The 23,853-nt window shown below is 43.0% G+C and overlaps 2 protein-coding genes across 2 annotated transcripts in view; one reads left to right on the forward strand and one right to left on the reverse strand.

Annotated features, from left to right (window-relative positions):
- Positions 1–17,688, forward strand: part of WDR48 (WD repeat domain 48) — a 37,136-nt gene extending 19,448 nt beyond the window's left edge. Inside the window, exons 10-19 of the mRNA XM_081970181.1 lie at positions 3,329–3,431; positions 5,812–5,909; positions 7,319–7,426; positions 8,694–8,790; positions 9,818–9,913; positions 11,726–11,831; positions 12,679–12,766; positions 14,490–14,566; positions 14,659–14,851; positions 16,670–17,688. Coding sequence (XP_081826307.1) covers positions 3,329–3,431; positions 5,812–5,909; positions 7,319–7,426; positions 8,694–8,790; positions 9,818–9,913; positions 11,726–11,831; positions 12,679–12,766; positions 14,490–14,566; positions 14,659–14,851; positions 16,670–16,765 — 1,062 coding nt within the window. The 3' untranslated portion in view covers positions 16,766–17,688. The remainder of the gene's footprint in view (positions 1–3,328; positions 3,432–5,811; positions 5,910–7,318; positions 7,427–8,693; positions 8,791–9,817; positions 9,914–11,725; positions 11,832–12,678; positions 12,767–14,489; positions 14,567–14,658; positions 14,852–16,669) is intronic.
- A 1,778-nt stretch (positions 17,689–19,466) lies between these two features.
- Positions 19,467–23,853, reverse strand: part of GORASP1 (golgi reassembly stacking protein 1) — a 31,673-nt gene continuing 27,286 nt past the window's right edge. Inside the window, exons 8-9 of the mRNA XM_081970182.1 lie at positions 22,414–22,563; positions 19,467–21,535 (exon numbers count right to left, since the gene is read on the reverse strand). Of these exons, the coding sequence (XP_081826308.1) occupies positions 21,267–21,535; positions 22,414–22,563 (419 nt within the window). The 3' untranslated portion in view covers positions 19,467–21,266. The remainder of the gene's footprint in view (positions 21,536–22,413; positions 22,564–23,853) is intronic.

Consider the following 23,853-nt stretch of genomic DNA (forward strand, 5'->3'; position numbering starts at 1 on the left):
CGTGGTTTCCTGGGCCCGGTTCCATGCTCGCCCGCTCCAGTGGTTTCTGCTTCCCTTCCAGAGGGCCCACACCAGCCACTCCCAGGTCAAAGTTCGTTTACCACCCAAGCCACTCAGATCTCTCCGGTGGTGGACTTCGTCCAAACTTCTCAGGGGGAATCCATTCAAGGAACTGGACCGCATCCAAATCACAACGGATGCCAGCCTCTTTGGGTGGGGAGCCCATGCCCTGGACCGGGTCGCTCAGGGCCGTTGGTCGAACCAAGAGCTAAAGAACAGCATCAATTGGCTGGAGCTACGGGCCATACGGTTAGCCCTCCTCGAGTTCAGGGACATAGTATCGAACTGCCACATACTAGTCGTAACCGACAAGGTAGCCTCCAAGGCCCATATCAATCGCCAGGGAGGCACCCAATCAAAATCTCTCATGTTGGAGGCGGAGAGACTACACCACTGGGCGGAAGCCAGACTGTTGTCAATCCGGGCAGAGCACATCTCGGGGGCTTCCAACACAAGCGGATTGGCTGAGCAGAGCCACTGTGGATCAAACAGAGTGGTATCTTCATCCTGCCCTCTTCCAAGAACTCTCTCGCCGATTCGGCAAGAATAGAATAGAATAAATAGAATAAATTTAATTTGTTAGCCGCTCCCTCTCCAAAAGGACTCGGGGCGGCGTACAATAAAAACCCATACAAATATACATATACAGACAATACATATACACATACATACAAACACATACACGTACATGTACATGGAGGAGGTAACAATCGTTAAATGAATACAATAATAATAACAGAATTAAAATTAACAATTAAAATACCCTCAGTTAAAATTACAAATTTAAAAAAGACTGTCAGGAGCAATGGGATAAAACTATGGTTGAGCCAGGCCAGCTAATTGGAAAAGGTGGGTCTTGAGCTTTACACGGAAGGAGCGGAGATCGGAGGTAATCCTGATGTCAAGGGGGAGGTCATTCCACAGGGCTGGGCCCATCACAGAGAAGGCTCTGCTCCTAGGCGTCGCCCCCCGACACTGTTTAGTGGACGGCACCTGGAGAAGTCCCTCTCTGTGCGAGCGGATTGGTCGCAGGGATGTATGGGGCAGGATGCGATCCCGCAGGTAACTAGGTCAAGGTGGACCTCTTTGCGCAACCCCACAATGCGCAGACACCACGATTTTACACCAGCTTTCAGACCCCAGGGGCGGAAGGCACGGATGCTCTCCGCAGCCACTGGCCGGACGGTCTCCTTTACGCCTTCCCGCCTCTACCAATCCTTCCGTTAGTCATTCAAAAGATAATAGCGGAACAGGCAGAAGTCCTTCTCGTGGCTCCAATGTGGCCTCGACGCCCCTGGTACGCCGATCTCGTACACCTGTCGATTGGCCGCTCAACCAAGGGGCTCTCATCCACCCAAACCCCCAGCTACTGCAATTAGCTGTGTGGCACGTGAGCGGGCTATTCTAACCAGACTATACTTCTCTGGTAAGGTAATATACACAATCCAAGCGGCACGTCGTCCATCCACGACTCGTATCTACAAGGCCACCTAGCAGGCCTTCTACAGGTGGTGCCACCATAACACTGTAGACCCGGTCAAGGCGTCTGTACCACAGGTGCTCGACTTCCTGCAAATGGGACTTGACAACGGCTTGGCATCCAACACCCTTCGTCGTCAGGTCGCGGCCCTGTCCACGGTGATTAGTGGCGGTCATGCCCGTCCACTGACTCAACACGCGCGAATCAAGTCCTTCCTGAAGGGTGCAGCTAACATCAGGCCTCAAACTGTTCACCGCTACCCTACTTGGGACCTTCCCCTGGTGCTCAAAACTCTCACATCTGCACCATTTGAGCCCATCCACACCATAAGCCTCCGGTTACTGACTCTTAAGACTGCCTTTTTGGTAGCTGTTACTTCAGCCAGGAGAGTGTCCGAGCTGGCAGCTCTGTCAATACGAGCTGATCTGTGCATATTTCATCCCAACAGAGTTGTTCTTCGTCTGGATCCGGTCTTTTTGCCAAAGGTCAATACCTGGTTTCACAGGGTGCAGGAGCTCATCCTCCCGGACTTCTGCCCGCACCCCTTTCATCCGCAGGAGCGTCAGTGGCATCACCTGGATGTCTGTAGAACTCTCCGACGCTACATGAAACACACGGCTGCCTTCAGGAAGTCAGAAGCACTCTTTGTTTCGTTCCAACCCTCTTCCATGGGACAGAAGGTGTCATCTCACACCATTGGATGTTGGCTAAAGGCATGCATTACGCTCGCTTATGACACCCAGTCCCGACCAGTCCCCAGGCGCATCACTCCCCACTCCACCAGGAGTGCAGCCACAACAGCAGCCTGGGCTACCCAAGCCTCAGTGGAGGACATTTGCAGGGCGGCTACCTGGTCGTCGCCATCACCATTCATTAGACATTCAACACGTATGCCTCGGCTGAGGCATCCTTTGGGCGGCGAGTGTTACAGCAAGTGCTCACTCCCTCAGCGGGCCCTGATCAGCCTAGCTCCCGCCCTTAGTCTTCATTGCTCTGGCATGTCCCATGCTTGGATTCCCCAAGCAGTGCACAGGAGTACGACTGTTGACTTACCTGAACGGTCCTTCTATGTGCGTTGCGAGGGGAATCCAAACCCACCCGCAGCTTCAGCTGGTCCGGGCGCTCTTCTGGACTCTGACTCATTGACTGACACTATTCTGGACGTGACTTATTGATACCTTTTCTGACTATAGTCCTGACTGACAATTGATAAACATCTTCTTACGGCTGACCTTCGTACAAAACTGACCCATCCAGTCAGAGTAGGCGTGGTCAACAATTTGCATAACTCAGTCTCTAGGCTAATGGACAAAGTTAACCCATGCTTGGATTCCCCTTGCAGCGCACATAGAAGGACCGTTCAGGTAAGTCAACGGTCGTTTTGCCCCATTTTATGATCTTTATTGCCACAGTTCAGTGAATAGCAGTTGTAAAGTTGTAAGAAGTGATTGTGAATTTGGCTTCTCCATTGACTTTCCTTGTCTAAAAGTCACAAAAGAGGATCACGTGATCCTGTCATAAGTATGAGTCAGTTGCTAAGCATCGGACCCCACATGACCATGGAGACGACTGCAATGGTTGTAATTGTGAGAAACAATCATAAGTCACTTTTTCAGTGCCGGTGTACTTCAGACTGTCACTAAATGAAGTGTTGTAAATTGAGGATATCTGCCAATTCCTTATAGGAATGGAAAAAAATATATAAATATATAAATATATGCTCCTACTGGATCATTTACTTAAAGGATACTGCCTTGGCTCATCCTCTCCCTTCATTTTCTTTTTCAGAATTTGAAAGGAATTCACAACTTTAGAGCTTCAGGTGATTATGACAATGACTGTTCTAACCCAATCACACCCCTGTGTACACAACCGGATCAAGTTATCAAAGGTGAGGCTGTATGTATGTTCCAGCAAACTCTGGGGCATCTCAAGCAATTTCAACCACACTTGGTACACAGATGACTTGCCCTCTGGAAACAAATACTGGGAGGAATAAGACACCCTTGGGCAGTGGTGGGTTCCGGATCCCGGTGCAACTGGTATGCTGCGACGGGGACGGGCGTCCACCGCGTGCATGCGCGCTGCGCACACATGCGCACCCACCGCCCATAACGCTCCAGCTGCTCAGAGCACTGCGCAGGCGCCGTACGCTGTGTGTGCAAATGGCCTGGGTGGGTCAAATCCAGGTAAGGAACGCAGGGGGGCCCTCCGAAGTACTGTACCGAAACGGTGCCTGCTGCTCCCAGCAGGGAGCGGTACACCCGTACCGGGGTGTACCGGCTGGAACCCACCACTGACCCTGGGGTGTGTGTCTGCGTGTTCCAGCAGGGAGAGGGCAGGAATGATGGGAATGGAATAAGGGGAAGAAAGGCCCCTCAGTGGCTCCCTATCAGACAAACGCTTCAACATCTATAAATACCCAGGCAATGCTGGGTTATCAGCTAATAGTATATAAAATTTTAAAAAATAGTTTGTGTATCATTTTGGCCACTGTAATGTCCTGGAGTTCAACAGTTGTTAAGTAAACAGCTTAGCCCAAAGGGGAAGAAGGACTAAGAAATTACCCCAATATTGTCTCATCTTAACTCTCTTTGTTATAAAGCAAAGGTCTCCAAACTTGGCAACTTTAAATGGCTCTCTGAGGAATTCTTGAGAGTTGAAATTAAGAGTTTGAAAAGCTCTGGTATAGAGGAGAGAGAGAGAAGATCAGAGGCGTTGAAGAACTTTTATTATATTCAACAAGAATAAAAAGGAGTCTCTGTGGAATCTGTTTCTTAACCTGGCCTGTCTCGAAGTGTTGATATTAGGATTAAAAATAAATAAAAAATAGAAAGCTGGGAAAATAAAAATACTCCATTCCAGAGCTCTTTGAGATAATGATTTGCAAGAGCTTTTAGCCAGATCTGTTTTACACTGTAAATACTATTGAACGACCATCTTTCCCTCATTATATTTACCTGAGCCAACAGAGAAGGGAGGAAGGGATGTCATACACCCCCCTCTCCATCCATACAGTGAGACCACGAAGAAGGGCCTTCACCATGGTGGCTCCTTCCCTTGGAACATTATCAGAGATAAGATTGGCCTCCACTCTGACACTTTTTCAAAAGGCCCTAAAGATGCAGTTTCGCTAGCAGGGTGGAGGTCCTGGAGGTTTAAGGTTTTAGGTTTAAGGTTTATTTGGATTTATATGCCGCCCTTCTCCAAAGGACTCAGGGCGGCATACAACATTAAAAACACACATCACAAAAGTTAAAAAGCCCATTGTCCTGGTTGTTGTCACCAGGGGCTGGGGATTCATTGGGTGTTGTATTATGGCTTTATTGCTGTAAGTTGCCCAAAGTCAATGTGAGTGGGTTGGGTGGATAAATTTTCTAAATACCGTATTTTTGGAGTATAAGACGCACCTTTTTCCCCTCAAAAAAGAAGCTGAAAATCTGGGTGTGTCTTATACACTATACAGCATTTTTGCCTCCTGAAACACCCCCCCCTCACCAAAATAGCCATGCATAGCTTGTAGGAGGTTTTCAGAGAGCTCCTGGGATTGGAGAGGGCAGAAATGAGCCCCCCCAGCCCTGGGGAGCACTCTACAGGTCTAAAGGCTATTCATGCCCTTTTTTTGGAGAGAAAAAAACGGATGAAAACGGGCTGTTTTTGGGAGGTTTGCAGAGTGTCAAAACTTTTTTTTTATTTGCCTCTTCAAAACCTTGGTACGTCTTATACGCCGGTGCGTCTTATAGAAAAATACGGTAAATAAACACACTGTTTTCCTTTTTAAATGGAAAAGTCATGTTACATAGAGTCAAAGATCTTGACTCTATGTAGCAATATCAATACCACTTATATACCGCTTCACAGTGCTTTACGGCCCTCTCTAAGTGATTTACACAGTCAGCCTTTTGCCCCCAGCAATCTGGGTCCTCATTTGACCCACCTTGGAAGGATGGAAGGTTGAGTCAACCTTGAACTGATGAGACTCGAACTGCCAAATTGCAGGTAGTCAGCAGAAGTAGCCTGCAGTACTGCGCTCTAACCACTGTGCCACTATAGCTCATGTAACATACCAAATGATGGAAATCAAAACTTTTGAAGCAACCCCACTATTCCTTCTTTCTGTGGTATCAGAACATTACAAGGCGTGTAAGATGAAAAAAATGTAATTTACGCTCTTGAGTTTTTCTTACTGGAAAATGCCATATTTTATGTATGTTTTCTGAATGTAAAATTGGCATGGATTACATGATTCACTTTTGCGGCCTCTTTCCTAGGGGGTGCGAGTATCATTCAGTGCCACATTCTCAACGACAAGCGACATATACTAACCAAAGACACAAACAACAATGTGGCTTATTGGGATGTATTGAAGGTCAGTGGAACTAGTAGTTTAAATGTATGTGATTTGGGCATTTAAAAACCTCCTCCTTTCCTTGTCCCTTGCCCTTTTAATCCTTTAGAAGAGGGGTGGGGAACTATGGCCACTTTAAGACTTGTGGAATTCAACTCCTGAGCATGCTGACTCAGGAATTCTGGGAGTTGAAATCCACAGGTCATAAAGGGGCCCATAGTTCACCACCCCTCTTCTTTAGAACATAGACCATTTGGCAGTATCTGTCTAATGGAGGCTTGAATTCCTACAGCACTCATATATTTTAAATTACCAAAATTGCCGCTTGTCATTTCTGACTGTTTCTTAAGAGCCATTTCCAGATCTAAACATTATGCCTAAAAGGTATTAGTTGTTAGTTGCGAAGTCATGTCCAGCCCATTGCGACCCCATGGACAGCGTTCCTCCAGGTCTTCCTGTCCTCTACCATCCTCTGGAGTCCATTTAAGCTCATGCCGACTGCTTCAGTGACGCCATCCAGCCACCTTATTCTCTGCCGTCCCCTTCTTCTTTTGCCCTCAGTCTTTTTTAGCATTGGGCTCTTCTCCAGGGATTCCTTCCTTCCTTGTTAAGTGGCCAAAGTATTTGAGTTTCACCTTCAGGATCTGGACTTCTAAAGAGCAGTCAGGGTTGATCTCCTCTAGGACTGACCGGTTGGATCGCCTTACAGTCCAGCACCAGAGTTCAAAGGCCTCCATTCTTTGGCGCTCAGCCTTTCTTATGCTCCAACTTCCACAGCCATCCATTGCAACTGGGACAACCATAGCCTTGACTAGACACACTTTTGTTGGCAGGGTGATGTCTCTGCTTTTTAGTATCCTGTCTAGATTTGCCATAGCTTTTCTCCCCAGGAGCAAGCCTCTTGTAATTTCTTGGCTGCAGTCCCCATCTGCAGTGATCTTGGACCCCAGGAAAATATCTGTCACTAAAAGGTATTATATGCTTATTCTAAAAAACGTAGCTATGCAGTTGCTTTTGTGGCCAATACTTTATAACTACTTATAACAACTTATCCAGCCGTTGACTATAACAATTTTTTTGAGAAAGATCCCTGGTTGTAAGGCATTTTCTTTATTTACATCATACTGGCTGGAGAATTTTGGAAGTTTATGCTTTAAGATGGGTGAAGTCCACCCATCTTAAAGTTGCTAAAGTTGAACACCCTCTGATTTACAGTGAGCTGTCCTAAGAGCTCCTTTCAGTTTTGTGAAACATTTTGGTGGATTAAATAGAAAATTAGCCAACTGAGTCAACTGCTCCGTTGGGAGCAAATTAATTTTTATATTAGTATATAAATTACTATAGTATATGTATTGTACTATATATTTATACTACGCTAGGTAACACGTACATGATAGCCTGCAAGGTTTATTTGGCTTTCTCATATTTAGGCATGTAAAGTAGAAGATCTTGGAAAAACGGATTTTGAAGAAGAAATTAAGAAAAGATTCAAAATGGTGTATGTACCAAACTGGTTTTCAGTGGACTTAAAAACTGGGGTAAGGCACATTTCTAACAATAGTAACCATTTCAGATGAGATGATATATGCTGACTTGCTGTTCAATTATGCTATTCAGTTTCTATAGAGCTCGGGGGGGCTCCTGGCTCCCCCTCCCCCTTTTTGTTCAGACAGTATGCCAAGAGATTTAAAACAATGGGTTTGGTAACCCATTCAGTGGCCTGAATAAGAATGAGTATAGGTCATTGATGGGTAACCTTTTTGTTGCCAAGTGCCGAAAGTGCGTGCGCATGCACACAAACACCCATAATGCAATGTGCAATCCCCGCCCTGCACGTGCCCCCGCGCACCCACCTCCCCTGTGCAAGCACGCGAGACTCTCCGCATGTGCCCCACCCCATGCATGTGGACATGGCTGCCCCCCATGCATGCATATGCATCTCCTGCATGAGCCCTGCCACCGGCACATGTGCGGCAGAGACCTGAAAGCCAGCCGACCGGCAGGAGACGTGCACACATGTGCGATGGAGCTGAGCTGGGGCGACAGCTCACGTGCCAAAGAAAGGACTCTTGTGTGCTACAGGTTCCCCATCACGGGTATCGCATCTCTTTGTTTCAGACCCCCTGATATCTGCATTGGCAATTTTTTAAACTCAAAACATATAATGGAGCATGAAGTAAAACCGATGTTTTAAAACCCTTCATTGGCCTTATTTCCAGATCTAAAAAAACCCTGTTTTTTTTTTTTTTACCATCTCATGTGTTATCAGAGTAGGAAAAGCCACTTACATACACTTCGATATTGTAGCCAGTATAGTAATTTTAATTCAAGAAATACTTTTCCCTCTTTGGTATATTAATTTGTGCACATTTCTTTCAACTTTAGTGAACACTAAAAAGGAAATCTAGCAATGAACACAATTTTATTCTGTATCCTATTCAGGTTAAAACAGATCTATAATGTAATGAATAAATTACATTGTTATTTGCTTATAATTGCTGTCAAATCAGATGTCTTTATCAGGGTTTTCTGTGTTTGAACGCCGATAAAACAGTCCCACCTAATCTTTCTTTCTTTCTTTCTTTCTTTCTTTCTTTCTTTCTTTCTTTCTTTCTTTCTTTCTTTCTTTCTTTCTTTCTTCTTTTTTCTTCCTTTCCTTCCATCTTTCTTCCTTCCTTTCCTTCCATCTTTCTTCCTTCCTTTCCTTCCATCTTTCCTTCCATCTTTCTTCCTTCCTTCCTTCCTTCCTTCCTTCCTTCCTTCCTTCCTTCCTTCCTTCCTTCCTTCCTTCCTTTCTTTCTTCAGATGTTAACTATCACCTTAGATGAAAGTGACTGCTTTGCAGCTTGGGTCTCAGCCAAAGATGCTGGGTTTAGCAGTCCAGATGGATCTGATCCAAAACGTGAGTGTGTTGTCTTAATATCATTTATTTGAATTTTAACTTCTCGTTTGTGTTGGCTGATTAGACTGGAATTAGTCAATTGGTATACAACTCATTCAGTTTTCAGGACTCTGTCACTGGAATGGAACAAACCTGATGGACATTTTTTTAAATAACCGGGAAACAATATCCCAAACTTTTAAGCAGTTCAGTTTTGTAGACTTATACTTTCAGCCATTGTTGAAAGCCTCTTCTAAACTTTTTACCTTTATAATAAGGATAGAATTAAGGCTTAGGTGATAAAACTACTTCAGATGCCAGCGAAGGCTTGGAGATGTCAAGGAACTGAATGTTGTAGTTCTCAATTTACAACAGTTCACTTAGTGACCGTCCAAAGTTACAACGGCACTGAAAAAAGTGACAAGACCATTTTTCACAATTACAACCATTGCAGCATCCCCATGATCGCGTGATCAGAATCCAGGCGCTTGTCAACTGGTTCATATTTCTTGACGGTCACAGTGCCCTGGGGTCACGTGATCCCCACCTTCTGACAAGCGAAGTCTATGGGGAAGCCAGACTCACTTAACAAACCCTGTGACTAACTGAACAACTGCAGCGATTCACTTAAGACAGGGGTGTCCAAACTTGGCAACTTTAAGACTTGTGGACTTCAACTCCCAGAATTCCCCAGCCAGCGAATTCTGGGAGTTGAAGTCCACAAGTCTTAAAGTTGCCAAGTTTGGACACCCCTGACTTAAGAACATTGGCAAGGAGGGTCGTAAAACAGGGCAAAGCTCACTTAGCTAATGTCTCGGCAAGAGAAATGTTGCACTCAATTGTGGTCGTAAGTCGAGGACTACCCGTATTCTGTGGGACAGCTAGTCTGCTTTTGAAAAATCCCAGAGGTTGATATAGCTGGGGTGGATTGCGCCCTTCAACAAACGCTGCACACTGTTGTTCAAACACCTGTGACTAATAGCAGTAGCATCCTGAATTGGTTACAATTAGTCATGCTTTTTTATTTCCTTTGCATCGCAACACACAGTGAACCTCGGGGGGCTTCTGCTGCAGGCTCTGTTAGAATACTGGCCTAGGACCCACATCAATCCCATGGATGAAGAAGAAAATGAGATGAATCACGGTGAGCATATCTTTCTTTCCCCCTGAGGGACTGACCCATTCCTGGTCTTTATTTCAAGCTGGCATTCGATAACTCCCTCCTGTGTTTACAGAAAGCATTTTACAGAATAACCCATGAGGATCAGTGATGGCAAGATGGGCAGTATATAAATTCCATACGTACATACCCTGTTTTCTCGAATATAAACCCTCCCCGGATAATAAGCCCAATCGGGCTTTTGAGCACATGCGCTAAAATAAGCGCTCCCCTGAAAATAATCCCTCCACAAAAATATTGCAACACACCAGCAGCCATGAGTTGACCATGCTCACTGCCTCCTGCACCTCAAAAATAATAAGACCTCCCCGAAAATAAGACCAAGTGCTTATTTTAGGGGTCAAAAGAAAATAAGACCCTGTCTTATTTTTGGGGAAACATGGGACATACCTAAAAACATATACATACATACATACATACATACATACATACATACATACATACATACATACATACATACATACATACATATTCCTGAGATAGAAGGTAAAATGTCTATCTTGAATTGGTTTTTTTAAAAATGTGAACAAATATGGGACAGCATCATCTTAAGGCAGCAACCCCCAAACTTTTGGGCACTAGGGACCAGTTCAAACCAGTCCCTGATTGGGGACCCTGACGGACTGAGGGAGGGGCATGGTTTTGCATGCTATCCAGATCCCGTACATGTGCAGGTAAAGCTTTGCTCACTTGTGTGGACAAGTTCATAATGGGCTGAAGAGCGGTTACAGGTTCGGGGACCCCTGATCTAAAGTAATGTTCTTCAACTTGTTTCTCTCTGGACCCATTCTCGTTTTTATTTATGGAGGATCCCCAAAGAGCTTTTGTTTGTATAGGGAATGATGATGATGTTCTCCATTTGGTCATGTCCGACTCTTGGTGATTCTATGGACCAAGAGTCAGATATGACTGAATGGAGAAGTTGGATATAAATAAGCATAGGTTATGTTTATCTATAATTATCCTACTAATTTTTAGTAGGATAGGATATCTCCTATCCTACTAAAAATCGGAATGGTGCATTGCTATAGTATTTACCAATTTAAATGAAATGGAAAGTAGTCTCGAGTCCTCGAAGGGAGGAGCTCCTTCCCAGAAAGCAAAAAGACATTGGTGTTTGGAATGACACTTGCTACATTTATTTCCATAAAATAAGAAGCCTGAGACAGACCCAACACCTTAAGGCACACGTGTCAAACGCGTGGCATCACATTGCTGTAACGTGACGTTTTCATGTTTTTTCCATTCATAGAGCTGGGGTGGGTGTGGCCTGTACTTGACGCATCCGTCCCGTAGGCTGCCAGTTTGACACTCCTGGCTTACGGTCACCAGCTGAGGAATGTGAGATAGACAGTTCCCAAAACAAAGAGAGTGCAAGTGATTGGTGGACAATGGACAATGGGAGGTCCAGGGGGAGAAAGGGTAAATTTTCCCATGCTGTTTTCGTGCGAAATTGTTAGAACTGGCTTTTCCACTTCTGTACCCACATGGATCTTCAGTAAAGTTACGCTCTTGGTAAAACAAAATGTCCTAGGTGTCTGATGCAATGGGACGATTGACCCTGCCATCACCACTACTTTTCATTAAAATAGACCTGCATCCGTTCTTCATACATTTGAGCCTTCAGTCCCCTAATCGTCTCTAGATTTAATATTTTGATTCTACATATAAACTAGATTTCATTGCTATAATAGGTCATGCTTTTGTTTTGAATTCAGTTATTGTGTGGTCTTAATAACAACGTGTCTTCTTTGTTATTTACCCATCTGGTAACAGTGAATGGTGAACAGGAGAACAGGCTGCAAAAAGGAAACGGGTACTTCCAAGTGCCACCACACACGCCAGTTATTTTTGGGGAGGCTGGAGGACGCACTTTGTTTAGGTACTGAAACTCTGTCAAGGGAAGCTGGAGTTCATCCATCTTGGGATGAACTTTTTCATCAAACCACTAGAGTTAAAGCTATTGAAGAGGGCCTGTCTTAGATAACATACAGGTAGTCCTTGACTTAAGCAAAATTCATTTAGCGACCATTCAAAGGTATAATCACACTGAAAAAAGTGACTTACGACTGTTGTTCACAGCATCCCCATGGACAGGTGATCAATACTCCAATTGGTAATTGGATCATGACGGTTGCTGCCTCCTGGCAATCACGTGACCCTGTTTTTTGCAACCTTCTGACAAGCAGAGTCAATGGGGAAGCCAGATTCACTTAACAACTGGGTTGCTAATTTAACCACTGCAGAGATTCACTTAACAACTGTGGCAGGAAAGGTCACTAAATAGGGCAAAGCTCAATTAATAGATGTCTCATTTGGCAACATAAATTCTGGGCTCAATTGTGATCGCAAGTCAAGAACTACCTGCAGTCATGTGACAAAGTGAGCTTTACCAAAAAGTGTCATGTGACCCTAAGCAAGCCCTAGAAATAATATTTGACATCCCTCTCTTCCTCTCTCTCCCTCTTCCCTTCCCTCTCTCTCTCCGTCTCTCTCCCTCTCCTCCCCCCACTCTCCCTGTCTCCTCTGTTCACAACACACACACACACACACACACATGTTGGAGTTATATCCTACTTTTCCTCGCACAGTGATTGTGTAGGTTGGCTAGGACGAAAGGTAAAACGACCTAGTGACCTGTTTTCCTACATATTTACATTTTTAATGTTTTTCCTTTTGATCCTTCAGTGTGGCAACTCATACCGCTTTTCCAAACTCTTTCTATACAGGTTGCTATGCCGAGATTCTGGTGGTGAAACTGAATCCATGCTCCTTAATGAAACTGTACCACAATGGGTAATTGACATCACCGTGGACGTAAGTGTGCCAAGAAACCAGGAGGGTTGGAATAACTTAATTTTCTTTCTGAAAATGTTACTTGCTGAGGACTTTAATTACCATGTGTGTCAGGAGCCACTATAATGAAGCTGGAAAAAATATTCTGATCTCTTTGCGGCTATACTTTTTTTTTTTTTTACAAATCCTCGCTGTTAGCATAATTATTAACGTTTTTATTGAGTTATAAATTATTTTAAAATACAAAGTAAATAGAAAAGCAGTGGAGAGGAAAAGAGGAAAGAGAAGTGAGGAAAGATAAGAAAATAAAAGAAAAAAATCATCTCAGACTGACTCTGTTACAGTAAAATAAGGCATTAACATCAAACCACAACTTTTTGCTTTTTCATCATAATATGAATAAGCCATTTCTATAAAGATCTATCAGTCTAATCGGTAAAACCCGAAGAGTTTCATTCTTTTCCACCTCAAGCACGAAGTTCAAAAGCAGTCTGCTTGGAAACAAAAGTACTTGTGTTCTTTTCTTTAATCTTAAGTGGTCAATTTTGCATTTCAGCCAACAAATTTTTGCCATTAGCCATTCACCCTGGGGATAAAATTACTGAGGAGTATTAAAACTGCTTCACCCTGTTATAAATGGATACTGAGATAATCACATCCAAGTTAGAAATTATAATTATTGTAAATTAATAATCATTAAATATTATTTTAACTTTTTTTCATGCCCACTCAAAAGAAATGCTTGAAAATTCTGGGAGAATATTTTGATGTTGCTGGAATTTGAGGGAGATATTATGACCTGAAAAGAAAAAACAGCCTAATTCTTGTGCCTAAACTGAAATTTAGTTGCTAGCGAAACACAGATAAATCTGTATCAGATGTAAATAGTCCTTAACTTACCTGCTCGTTAGTTATAAGCCGTGACAGTCATAAAACAGCTTAGTCATGTGATCAGTCTGATTTTGCAGCGGTCTTTAAGCAAAACTGTGGTTAAGTGAACCAAAGGTTTGCTGTGGGCCAGAAATGCCAGGTTTCAGCAAAATCCTCATAAAATGCAGTCATATGCCTGTGGGATGCTGCACAGGGCTGTAAACTTTTTTGTGGTACAAAGCTCGATTGCGTGACCATGGGGTTGGGGTCACAAGCATTGGAACTTTGAATCCAGGCTGTAAGTAGTCCAAAAGTAGGCCCATCATCACTTTGAACGGTCACTTAAGCGTCCAGTCGCAAGTCAAGGATTGTGTGTAGCAGATTTGTTCTAAATCCCATTATACAGGTAGTGCTCGACTTACAACCACAATTGAGCCCAAACCTTTTTCCATTGTTAAGTGAGACATTTGTTAAGTGCGTTTTGGCCCATTTTAAGACCTTTCTTGTCACAGTTTTGTTAAGTGAATCGCTGCAACTGATAACCTGATTGTCAAGTGAATCTGGCTTCCTTGCTGACTTTGCTTGTCAGAAGGACGTCAAAGGAGATCACGTGACCTCAGGACCCTGCAACCATCATAAATATGAGCCGGTAGCCAAACATCTTAGTTTTGATCACATGATCATGGGGATACTGCAAAGGGGGTAACTGAAAGACAGTCATCCTATGTCACGCTTTTTAGGGCCATTTAACTTTAATTGGCCACTAGATGAACTATTGTAAGTTGAGGACTACCTATATAAGAACTTCACAAGTCCACTTCTTATAAGATTGAAAGAACATGGACTGATTCCTGCTTTTGTTTTGATTTTACAGAAAAACATGCCAAAATTTAATAAAATTCCTTTCTACCTCCAACCTCATTCCTCTTCCGGAGCGAAAACATTAAAGAAGTAAGTATTCAGAGGAGTATCCATAAAAATGTTTCCTAGAGTACGTAAAACCAGCTTGTCAGCTCAACACCAATTTCCGCTTTGTCCCCCAGGGATCGGCTCTCAGCCAGTGACATGTTGCAAGTTAGGAAGGTGATGGAGCACGTTTACGAAAAAATAATAAACCTCGACAACGAGTCGCAGACGACAAGCTCTTCCAATAATGACAAGACCGGGGAACAAGAGAAAGAGGAAGACATCGCTGTCTTAGCAGAGGAGAAGATCGAACTCTTGTGTCAAGACCAGGTAGGCAGTTTGGAGCTCCTCACAGAAAGAGAAGGGGTGGGGATCAGGGTTGGGTTGGTGCCGGCTTTGTTGCCAGTTCGCTTCGCACATACAATGCACCAATTGCGCACTGTGAACAGTGCACAGTTGACTAAATTGTTTTGCACATGCGCAGAACATGAAAAATGACTAAAAAACAAGCTGGCAACAGCAGCAGCAACCGGGGAACCGGTTCGGGGGCATGGCCAGCTTGCCGTCCCTATCGGTTTGGTTACCCAGTCCCAATTTCCACTACTGATTCGCCCGAACTGGTGCGAACCGGTAGCAACCCACCTCTGGGTGGGATGTTACAGGTCTGCCTTGTATGCAGCTTTATTCCTTTATTCCAGCATTCATCTGTATTGTTCTGTGATGCATTTCCTGCCTCTCTAGGATTTACCTCTACCTGCTCCTGTGAGGCACTTCCTGTTGGATGTATATAGTTACATTGTATATTCTCGATGGCTTGTATAGCGTTTTAATTGCATTTTGATTAAGCAACCATGAAAAAGGATGCAAGTAGGGAAAGTCTAAACCACTGCTTCCCAGACGTGAACAGTTGAAGATGTATGGGTCTCAATTCCCAGAATCGGGAAACACTGGTGTAAATGTTAAAAAATTATCTTGCACATCTGGGGTTTTGTCAATTACGTACATGACAAAAGTATGATTATATTCAGAAGGTTTGAGTGCTGATTCAACAGCTGCCTCCAAAGGGTTCACCCCAGAGAATGAAAAAATACTCCATTAAATCAGTTCATCTAGTTTTTAGCCGTTTTAAGATGAATTGGAGCTGACATCCACACATATCTTTAACTGGCCACGGTTGAGAAACTCTTGTTTAATGACAAGGCTCCTCCTCAGTCCTGTTGCTCAATCTTTGGTGTCTCAACTATTAGTGGGAGAATATCAGAGGTGGTATTCAGCTGGTTCTCTCTGGTTTGGGCGAACCGGTAGCAGCGGCTGCGAGAGAGACTCCGCCCAACCGTCCTGACGTAATGCGCAAGCACTGTGCATGCGCAGATGGTGCGCTGACATAACGCATACTCACATTTGCGAACTGGTAGGGTAGGTAAGTGAATCTCACTGCTGGTGAAAATGACTTTGAATGTCTGGTACCTTCTGGAAACTTTATTTTTTTTATAGAATCTGTGGATAAGGAGAAAGTCCTCTCTATAGGGCAAAATTTCCTTGGGCAACAGGCAAGCCTTGAAATGGCACTGCTTTCTTCTCAAAGGGGTTTCATCGCGAAGGGAACAAATCCAGCCATCTGGTATAACTGATCTGGATAAGGTTTCAGATGTATGCTTCTAGTCCACAAGATAAGCTGAGTTACAGATAGTCCTCGATTTACAACAGTTCATTTAGTGACCATTCAAAGTTACAGTGCTACTGAAAAAAAGTGGCTTATGGCCAGTTTTCACACTTATGACCATTGCAGCATCCACACGGTCATATGATCAAAATTCAGACACTTGGCAACTGACTCCTGGGGTCATGTGATCACTTTGTGTAACCTTCTGGCAAGCAAAGTCAACGGAGAAACCAAATTCACTTAGCCGCCGTGTCATTAACCGGTGATTCGCGTAGCAACTGTGGCAAGAAAAGTTGTAAAATGGAACAAATGTTTTACTTAGCAACAGAAATTTTGGGCTCAATTGTGATCACAAATCAAGGACTATCTGTACTTATTTTGAGCGTGGTTCTGGAGCTTGCAATCAGCCCTTGGAAGAGAATTTGCAAGAGTGTACTTCTTCACCTGGGATATATTTCAATCTAAATTATTATTTTCTATGACAGATTTTGGATCCAAATATGGACCTTCGAACTGTCAAGCATTTCATATGGAAAAGTGGGGGTGATTTGACCCTTCACTACCGGCAGAAGTCAACGTGAACTACCTGGTGGAATCCAACTGGTTATTAACTAATTTGAGCTTCCCATGCTGAATCCAGCTTAGTACTCTAGAAGCCCACCTAAATGCTAAGATCTGACACTTTTAATGACTCGGCACAGACAGAATCTACTTGAATTGAAGTGACTAATAAATCTGTAACATAAGAGGAAATTGGTATGACGAAACTCAAAAGTTGTCTGTAGCAAGGTGTCAAGCAAGAGTGATAGAAGAAGCCCTTGACAGGTTCATGTTAAGGTGCCTACAGTGACCAGGTGACCCAATGCAGGTACCTGCGCCCATTCTCCCTTTATTTCCAAGATGATCATCCTTTACTCACTCAAGCTTGCTATGAAAATTTTTTCAGTCCTGCTGCTAACTCATTTTCAGATTTTTTTTTTTAGGAAAAAAAAAAACACCCTGCATGTACTGTATTTTGCTAATACATTCCACGTAGTGAATTTTGACCACTGTGCCAGATAAGTCTACTTAACCGTGCAACAGATTACTCTTCTTGAACAGTTTCTGTAGTCTAGACTGGAGAGGCTAATAATGTCCTTGCTGATGATTATCTTTCATCTGTGATTTTTCTAGGAAAACATTTTGATAACTGACTCAAGAATCTGTAGGCTGTGTTATTACAGGGTCAGTTCAATGTGTGAGCATTGCAATGAATTCATTCAGCACCTTTAACTTTAGAGTTCAAAATACAGAGTTTCCATTGTGCTAGAAGGCGGCATCCTGGTTCAGTTCCATAGGATCACATTCGATATTTGGCAGAAAACCTGACCTGTGTGATAACAAAAAAAAAAAAAAGGTTTTCCTTGAATTGTTTTGTATGTATTTTTGTTGATGTTGTAAGCTGTATCACAAGCTCTGCCCATCTTGGCTTTTTATTTTGCACTGTCTCTTTAAAAAAAAAACACCATGTGACAGTTCTTTCATATTTGATTTGTAAGAATCTAATTTATTACAGAAAGTGGGAGGAAACATCTCAGTGGCTAAACAAGAAAAATTGAATTTGTTTTAATTGAAATAGGAGCATTAGCATGACAGTTGATTTGAAACAGAAGCACAAATGCCTTTTTAAAACAGTCCGATAAATCTGGATCCTTTATTTCCATTTCCTTCTGAAATTAACATATATGTTTTTTTGCTTCCTGATGAGTTGGATTTAGACTACACCCATTACTGAAGATTTATTCCAACTGTAGGTGCATAAGGAATAAAACTTTGTTCTGGCTTTGTTTTTGCAGTCTGAGGTGCTTGTACACTTCCCATGTAAGTAGAGAGGAGCAAGTAAAATGATATAGGATGTTGTTTTATTGACTAATACTAGGATATCTTTTGAGCTATTCAGCTGTCTTTTTCTGAGTGTTTTTCAGAAGAGAATAATTTTTCTACTGATTCTTGCAGGGGAAATCACAGCTGTTTTCAGGTATCCCCCCCCCCTCTCCCGTTTGTATTGTGTGGTATGAAACCACATAATGTTTATTTACAGACATTGCAAGCTTGTCAGTGTGACTGTGGTGCTGGAGTTAGACATGTTTGGGTTGGCCACGTGCGCTCCAGTTAACTCAAGTTGTTAAATGAAGATCTGATTCAAAAGGATGCCTGCACAGGTCTTTAATACCTTGAGTCTCTTACTTTGTGTAAATTTCATCTTTTATGTACAGAAGTGTAGTTTGCCACATCTGTGCAACATTGCAGTTGAGTGAAGTAGGTTAATCCATTGATTAAAGCTAACTGTAACTTGTCTGGGATTATAATCCTTAAAAATCTGTAATTCAAATTTTATACCCTCCGTATCGCCACCAAAAGTAATTTTAACTCTGTTCTCCTGTTTTATTTTTAAAATCAGCCAAGATTTCAATTTTTTTCTTCTACATCCAGAAGGAACCATTTCTGAAAGATTTGCAGATGGCCTGCCAATGCTAAAAGAACAAATATGTACTTCGCAATTGTATAGAAGTAATAATAATAAAAAAAAACTTTACTAAAATTTTAAGCTGTGTGTGGTGTTTCCTTTTAAAAGTGTTGGTTTCACTGTTCCAAAAAGCAGAATGTGTAAGATCTGCTGTATGAAAATGTTTTCAACTTTCAGCATAACTAAAAGTATTCATTGGGCATAGGACAGTGTTTCTCAACCTTGGCGACTTTTAAGTCCTTTGGACTTCCCAGAATCCTCCAGCCAGCACAGCAGGCTGCTTGTAAAACAACGACAAATGCAGCTCTCGTCCAGATGGTTTGCTGGCATGGACTTCAGCGTTCACCCTATTCACACGGAACACTGTTATGGCTGCCAGTTGGTTTCTGGCCAATAATTGCTCCTTTATTTAAAAAGCCATAAATGGCAGGAGGCAGGGAGAGTTGAAGAACCAACTCCCGTAAATCTCCACATAGATTAAGACATTTTTTAACTCCCCGAAATCCCCAGCTAACATCCTAGGTAGGAGTTGAAGTTTGCCTATCCTAAAGCTGCTGACATTGAGAAATGGTCAAAGATACCTTCTTTTCAAACGATCCGTAGTATTAATAAGTCGATGGGATTTTGAGGTAGGAATTTAATGTCAGAGTCCCTGCTGGGCCACTCGGTGTAAGCGAATGGAACTTTATTTTGTTCAGTTCACTTTTATATGGGCCTGCTACTGTCAAACTTTCGATTTAGGACTGGTTTCACAAGATAATACACATTCCACTGTAAATCGTTGCAAGACTTTAGTAGCTGACAACGTACCAAGTTAGAAGAAATTCCAAAAACAATAAAATGGCTTCCGGTTAGAATAAATCTCTTAAAACAAAGATGGGAAACTTTTGCAATCTTTAAAAATAACTAAATCAATTTCAGAACCAACAGAAAATGATCCTTGAAAGCCCATTCCTGCATGTAGGTCAATGATTCTCAACCTCAACCACTTTTAAGATGCAGGGACTTCAACTCCCAGAATTCTCCAGCCTGTCTGTGCTGGCTAGGGAATTCTAAGAGTTAGAAGTCCATGCTTCTTAAAGTGGCTGAGATTGAGAAACTCACTTTCCATATTAGCAGAAAATAATGCTTCCACTTTTAAGAAGCACCACTGCATTGCAAGATGGCTTGGTAGCACGCACCTCAAATTATGTATTATTGATTTAGTGCCATTGACTAACACCTCTCACCAAGACATACAGTAGCTTGACAGTAAGAAACCAGGCCTCTAGCACAGCATGAAGCAACAACTCCTAGTTTTAAACAGAAATTAAAAACCCTACATAGTATCCTTTGATTTTTCAGCTACTATTCCAAGAGTTCATGGGGTGGCATATAAACTTTCTGCAGCAGCAAATAATGATTATAGCTTTCTGGGGCGGAAAGATAAACCGGAGGCTAGGGGAAATTCCAAGTCCAATGTACCTACATAATGAGATTGCATTCTTTTACATGTGGCCACCTCTGTTCCTGAAACCCAAACCATCCCATTCATGGAATCTGCTGGGGTCAGGGAAAGAAACAGACTTTGGCAGCCTTGCATTGGGGTCTTAATTCTGCTCACACATTTCAGAAAGCCTTGGATGCAGGGCAGAGACTCAAATGGGTCAAAGAAGATTAAACGGGTTGATTTTTATTATGGGTGAGGTGTGATTTTAAGAGTAAAAGATCATATTCTTCCTATTAAAATTCTAAGTCAAAACTTTTCAAAGAAAATAATCTCAAGTCAATGGGATAGGACAGAGGTAACAGAAACAATTAAATTTGCAAAAAAAGAAAAAACCCTTCCCTGAGCTTAAAAGCCTTACCTTAAGTCAGGGATGATCAACTATGGCAATCATACAGCATGTGCAACTCCCAGAATTCCTGAGCCAGCTGGCTCACGAATTCTGGGAGCTGGAAAGCCACACCTACTATAAGGAGTTTTCCTGCATTCCTTATCAGCTGCACTTGGCTAAAAGCCTTACGGTAAGGCAGGAGTGGACAACTATATGGCAACTTTACAACATGTGGACTTCAACTCCCAAAATTGCTGAGCCATCTGGCTCAGGAGTTCTGGGAACTGAAGTATAGGTTTTCTTGGGGGAGGATGGGATTTGGGAAGAAAATATAGAGCAAAACAGGTACACTAAGCCAGAGAGAGGCTTAAGGCACCTCTTTTAAGATTTTTTTTTTTTAAAGTCTCAAAGTCCCCCCACAAATTCCTACATTGTCTCTCTGGTAATGCTATGGTGCAGCTGATATTGCTCACAGAGCCTTTCCTTTTTTCAAATGTATGAGCAACTGGAGACAAAAAGCTCTTTAAAAAAAAAGAACTTCAGAAAAGAACTGTTTCTGAACTCCGATCATTAGTATTACCACTAAGCAGAACTAACATGGGTATACAGGCCCCAGAGTCCATTAGTGTGATTGAAGGAAGCTGAATTCTACCGTGATTCAGAAACCAATCAAATGTTTCCGCAGCACATTAAAAGCTAGGGCTTTCCAGTGCCAATAGCCGCTTTAAAGCCCAAAGGTGAAATATGTCCTCTGAAAAGCTAGGCCTCTTTGGCTTCATCCATCAATTCCTGGGCACTTTTGTCATTGTTGCTGTCTGTTTTGGGTGGCATGGGGGTCTCAACCCCACTTAGGTGTTGGACAGTTCCCTGAGCGTCAGCATCCAGTCCAGATGGTGCCTCTGGAGTCACGTCCATAAGAAGGGCTGGCGGAGGAGACACGGAAGGCCTTCCCTCCAGGAATTCGGGATGACAGCTCTCGTCTGCTTGAAGACATACCGATTCTTCTGAGAACGGAAGAGAGGCCTGATCTAAAAAAACATACACACACAAATGTTTGTAGCACAGGTAGTCCTCGACTTACAATGAACAGTCTCTATTTAGTCACCATTTGAAGTTACAATGGCGCTGAAAAAAGATGACATTTTTCACAGAATCGCACAAACATTTTAGCATCCCCGTGGGGTCCCTCTCATAATCACCAAGGGCCTTCTTCCTCTCCCACTCACCATCTTTCAACTTATAAAAACAAGAGTGGGAAATGGTTCACTCTCTTTTTCCCCCCCCCCTCCCTCTCTCTCTCTTCTCAATAAAGTTTATAAAGCTGTTCAATCATATGCAGTGCTTGTTTAGATGTCCGCTTTACGAGGTGGGGAAGTGGGAGAAACAAGCAAGCTTAGTTAAATCTATACAATATTGCCTTTTGTTAATTATGCTGGAAAGAATTCAAGTCTTTTAAGATGCTACCCCCAAAAAAAAGCATTTTTTTAAAAAAAATTATCTTGAAATACTAAAATTTGGCCCACAGTGGCGAACTTTGGCTAGTCTAAAAAAACTAGCAGTAGTATGTTATTAGTTATTATTTAGATAGGAGAGCACCAAGAAATCCTACAGCAGCAAGGTAAGGTAGACTCGGGATCTGAAAGAAAATACGAGGAAAAAGTAATGAAAAATCACTTCTATATTGCTAAGAAATGCACAAAAGTCCTAGGAGTTGAGCTTGAAGGAGATGTGGTTTTTTTTTAGATAGTCAACTCTTACAACCATCTTTTTAAAATTCCCAAGTTTGGATATTCCTTCCTTAAACAATAGAAATTCTGGTCCCAACTCTGATTGTAAGGACTAGCTGTATTTTAGACATGCCAGAAATTTTATCTTTTCAGGCCCAAAAGCTTCCAACTCTGCTTACCAAAATATGAAGGAGTTTCACTATATGTGGATAAGCTGCCAGAAGCTTCCAAAACATCTGATAAGGTGAAAGGAGGAGAGGAAGGCACGTGGGCTGTTTTTACTAAATCAATTAATTCAGGAAAAGAAGCTCCAGACATATCTATAAAATCTGCAGGGAGAAGAAAAAAAATGAAAGGAAAGAAAAAAAATGCGCCTGACAAAACCATCAGATAAGCTAAACAGAACCAAAACCATTTTAACAGCACAAAGAATATTCCGGCTTCCTCTTGGATACAACTGCACTGAACATCAGGGAGATACACTGCTAGCGCCTTCGTTCCTTTTGGCTTGTATAAATGAGCGTGGGCCATCCTGGTTTAGCGTACTCAGTTAAGTATGTATGAGTGACTTGAGGGTCTACTGGAACAGTGCTGTACCAAAATAAGAGCGAGAAGAATTGATTCCATACAGCTCAGCCGTGGTTGGAAGATGCTAGAAAATTCTCAGTCGTTAAAGGGGACATGGGTGTGAAAATGTAGAGGAAAGGATTCTGGAAGGAAAAGAATCTGAAAGCTGAGCAAATGAGCCTTTGGGGTGGCAATGTTCTCGCTGCATCTTGCACACTTATTCGTTCTCTGCAGGAAAAATATCTTGCACGTTTGTCTAGTCCAGGGATGTCAAAACTGGATTTCTTTGACAGCATTGTAGTTCTCCTCCGCCGGCCAGCGTGGGGGGAGGGAAGAGATGGGACGAACACAACGTGCAGCTCACTGCTGGCACAAATGACCATTGGCTTACCTGAAGGGTCCTTTTCCGTGAGCTGCGGGAGAGTCCAAGCAAGGGTTAAATTCAATCCAATCCAATGGACTGGACTGAAATTCTTGACCACGCCTCCTGGTCTCCCGGTATCTTCAGTTTTTCAATGAAGGCATGGTCCCGAAAGGTAAGTCAATGTCAAGTCAATGTCAATGTTCCATCCTTCCAAACAACGTCCACAGATGAAAAGTAAGAACAACTTTGATGGAAAGGAGATAACTTCAGGGCGGGATTTGACTCTCCCGCAGCGCATGGAAAAGGACCCTTCAGGTAAGCCAATGGTCATTTTCCCGTGCACTGCTTGGAGAGTGCAAGCAAGGGACATACCCAAGCAAAGAAATGTCCAAGGGTGGGAACAACAAAGAGTAACAACCCAACCCTAATGCATCTCAGAAACAACAGCCTGCAGCACTCTCCTGCCAAAGGCCGCATCTGCGGATGCAAATTTGTCCAGTATGTAGTGTCTGACAAATAACGACGGGGACACCCAAGTCGCCGCTTTGCAGATCTCCTCGACCGATGCCTGAGTGGCCTAGGCCGCCATCGTGGCCACGCTGCGTGTGGAATGTGCCGTCACTCAAGAAGGAACGGGCCTGCCATGCTGTTCGTAGGCCAGGGAGATGCAAGCCTTGATCCATCTCCC

Source organism: Natrix helvetica, assembly GCF_964273705.1.
Source record: "Natrix helvetica genome assembly, chromosome: Z".
NCBI classification, from domain to species: domain Eukaryota; kingdom Metazoa; phylum Chordata; class Lepidosauria; order Squamata; family Natricidae; genus Natrix; species Natrix helvetica.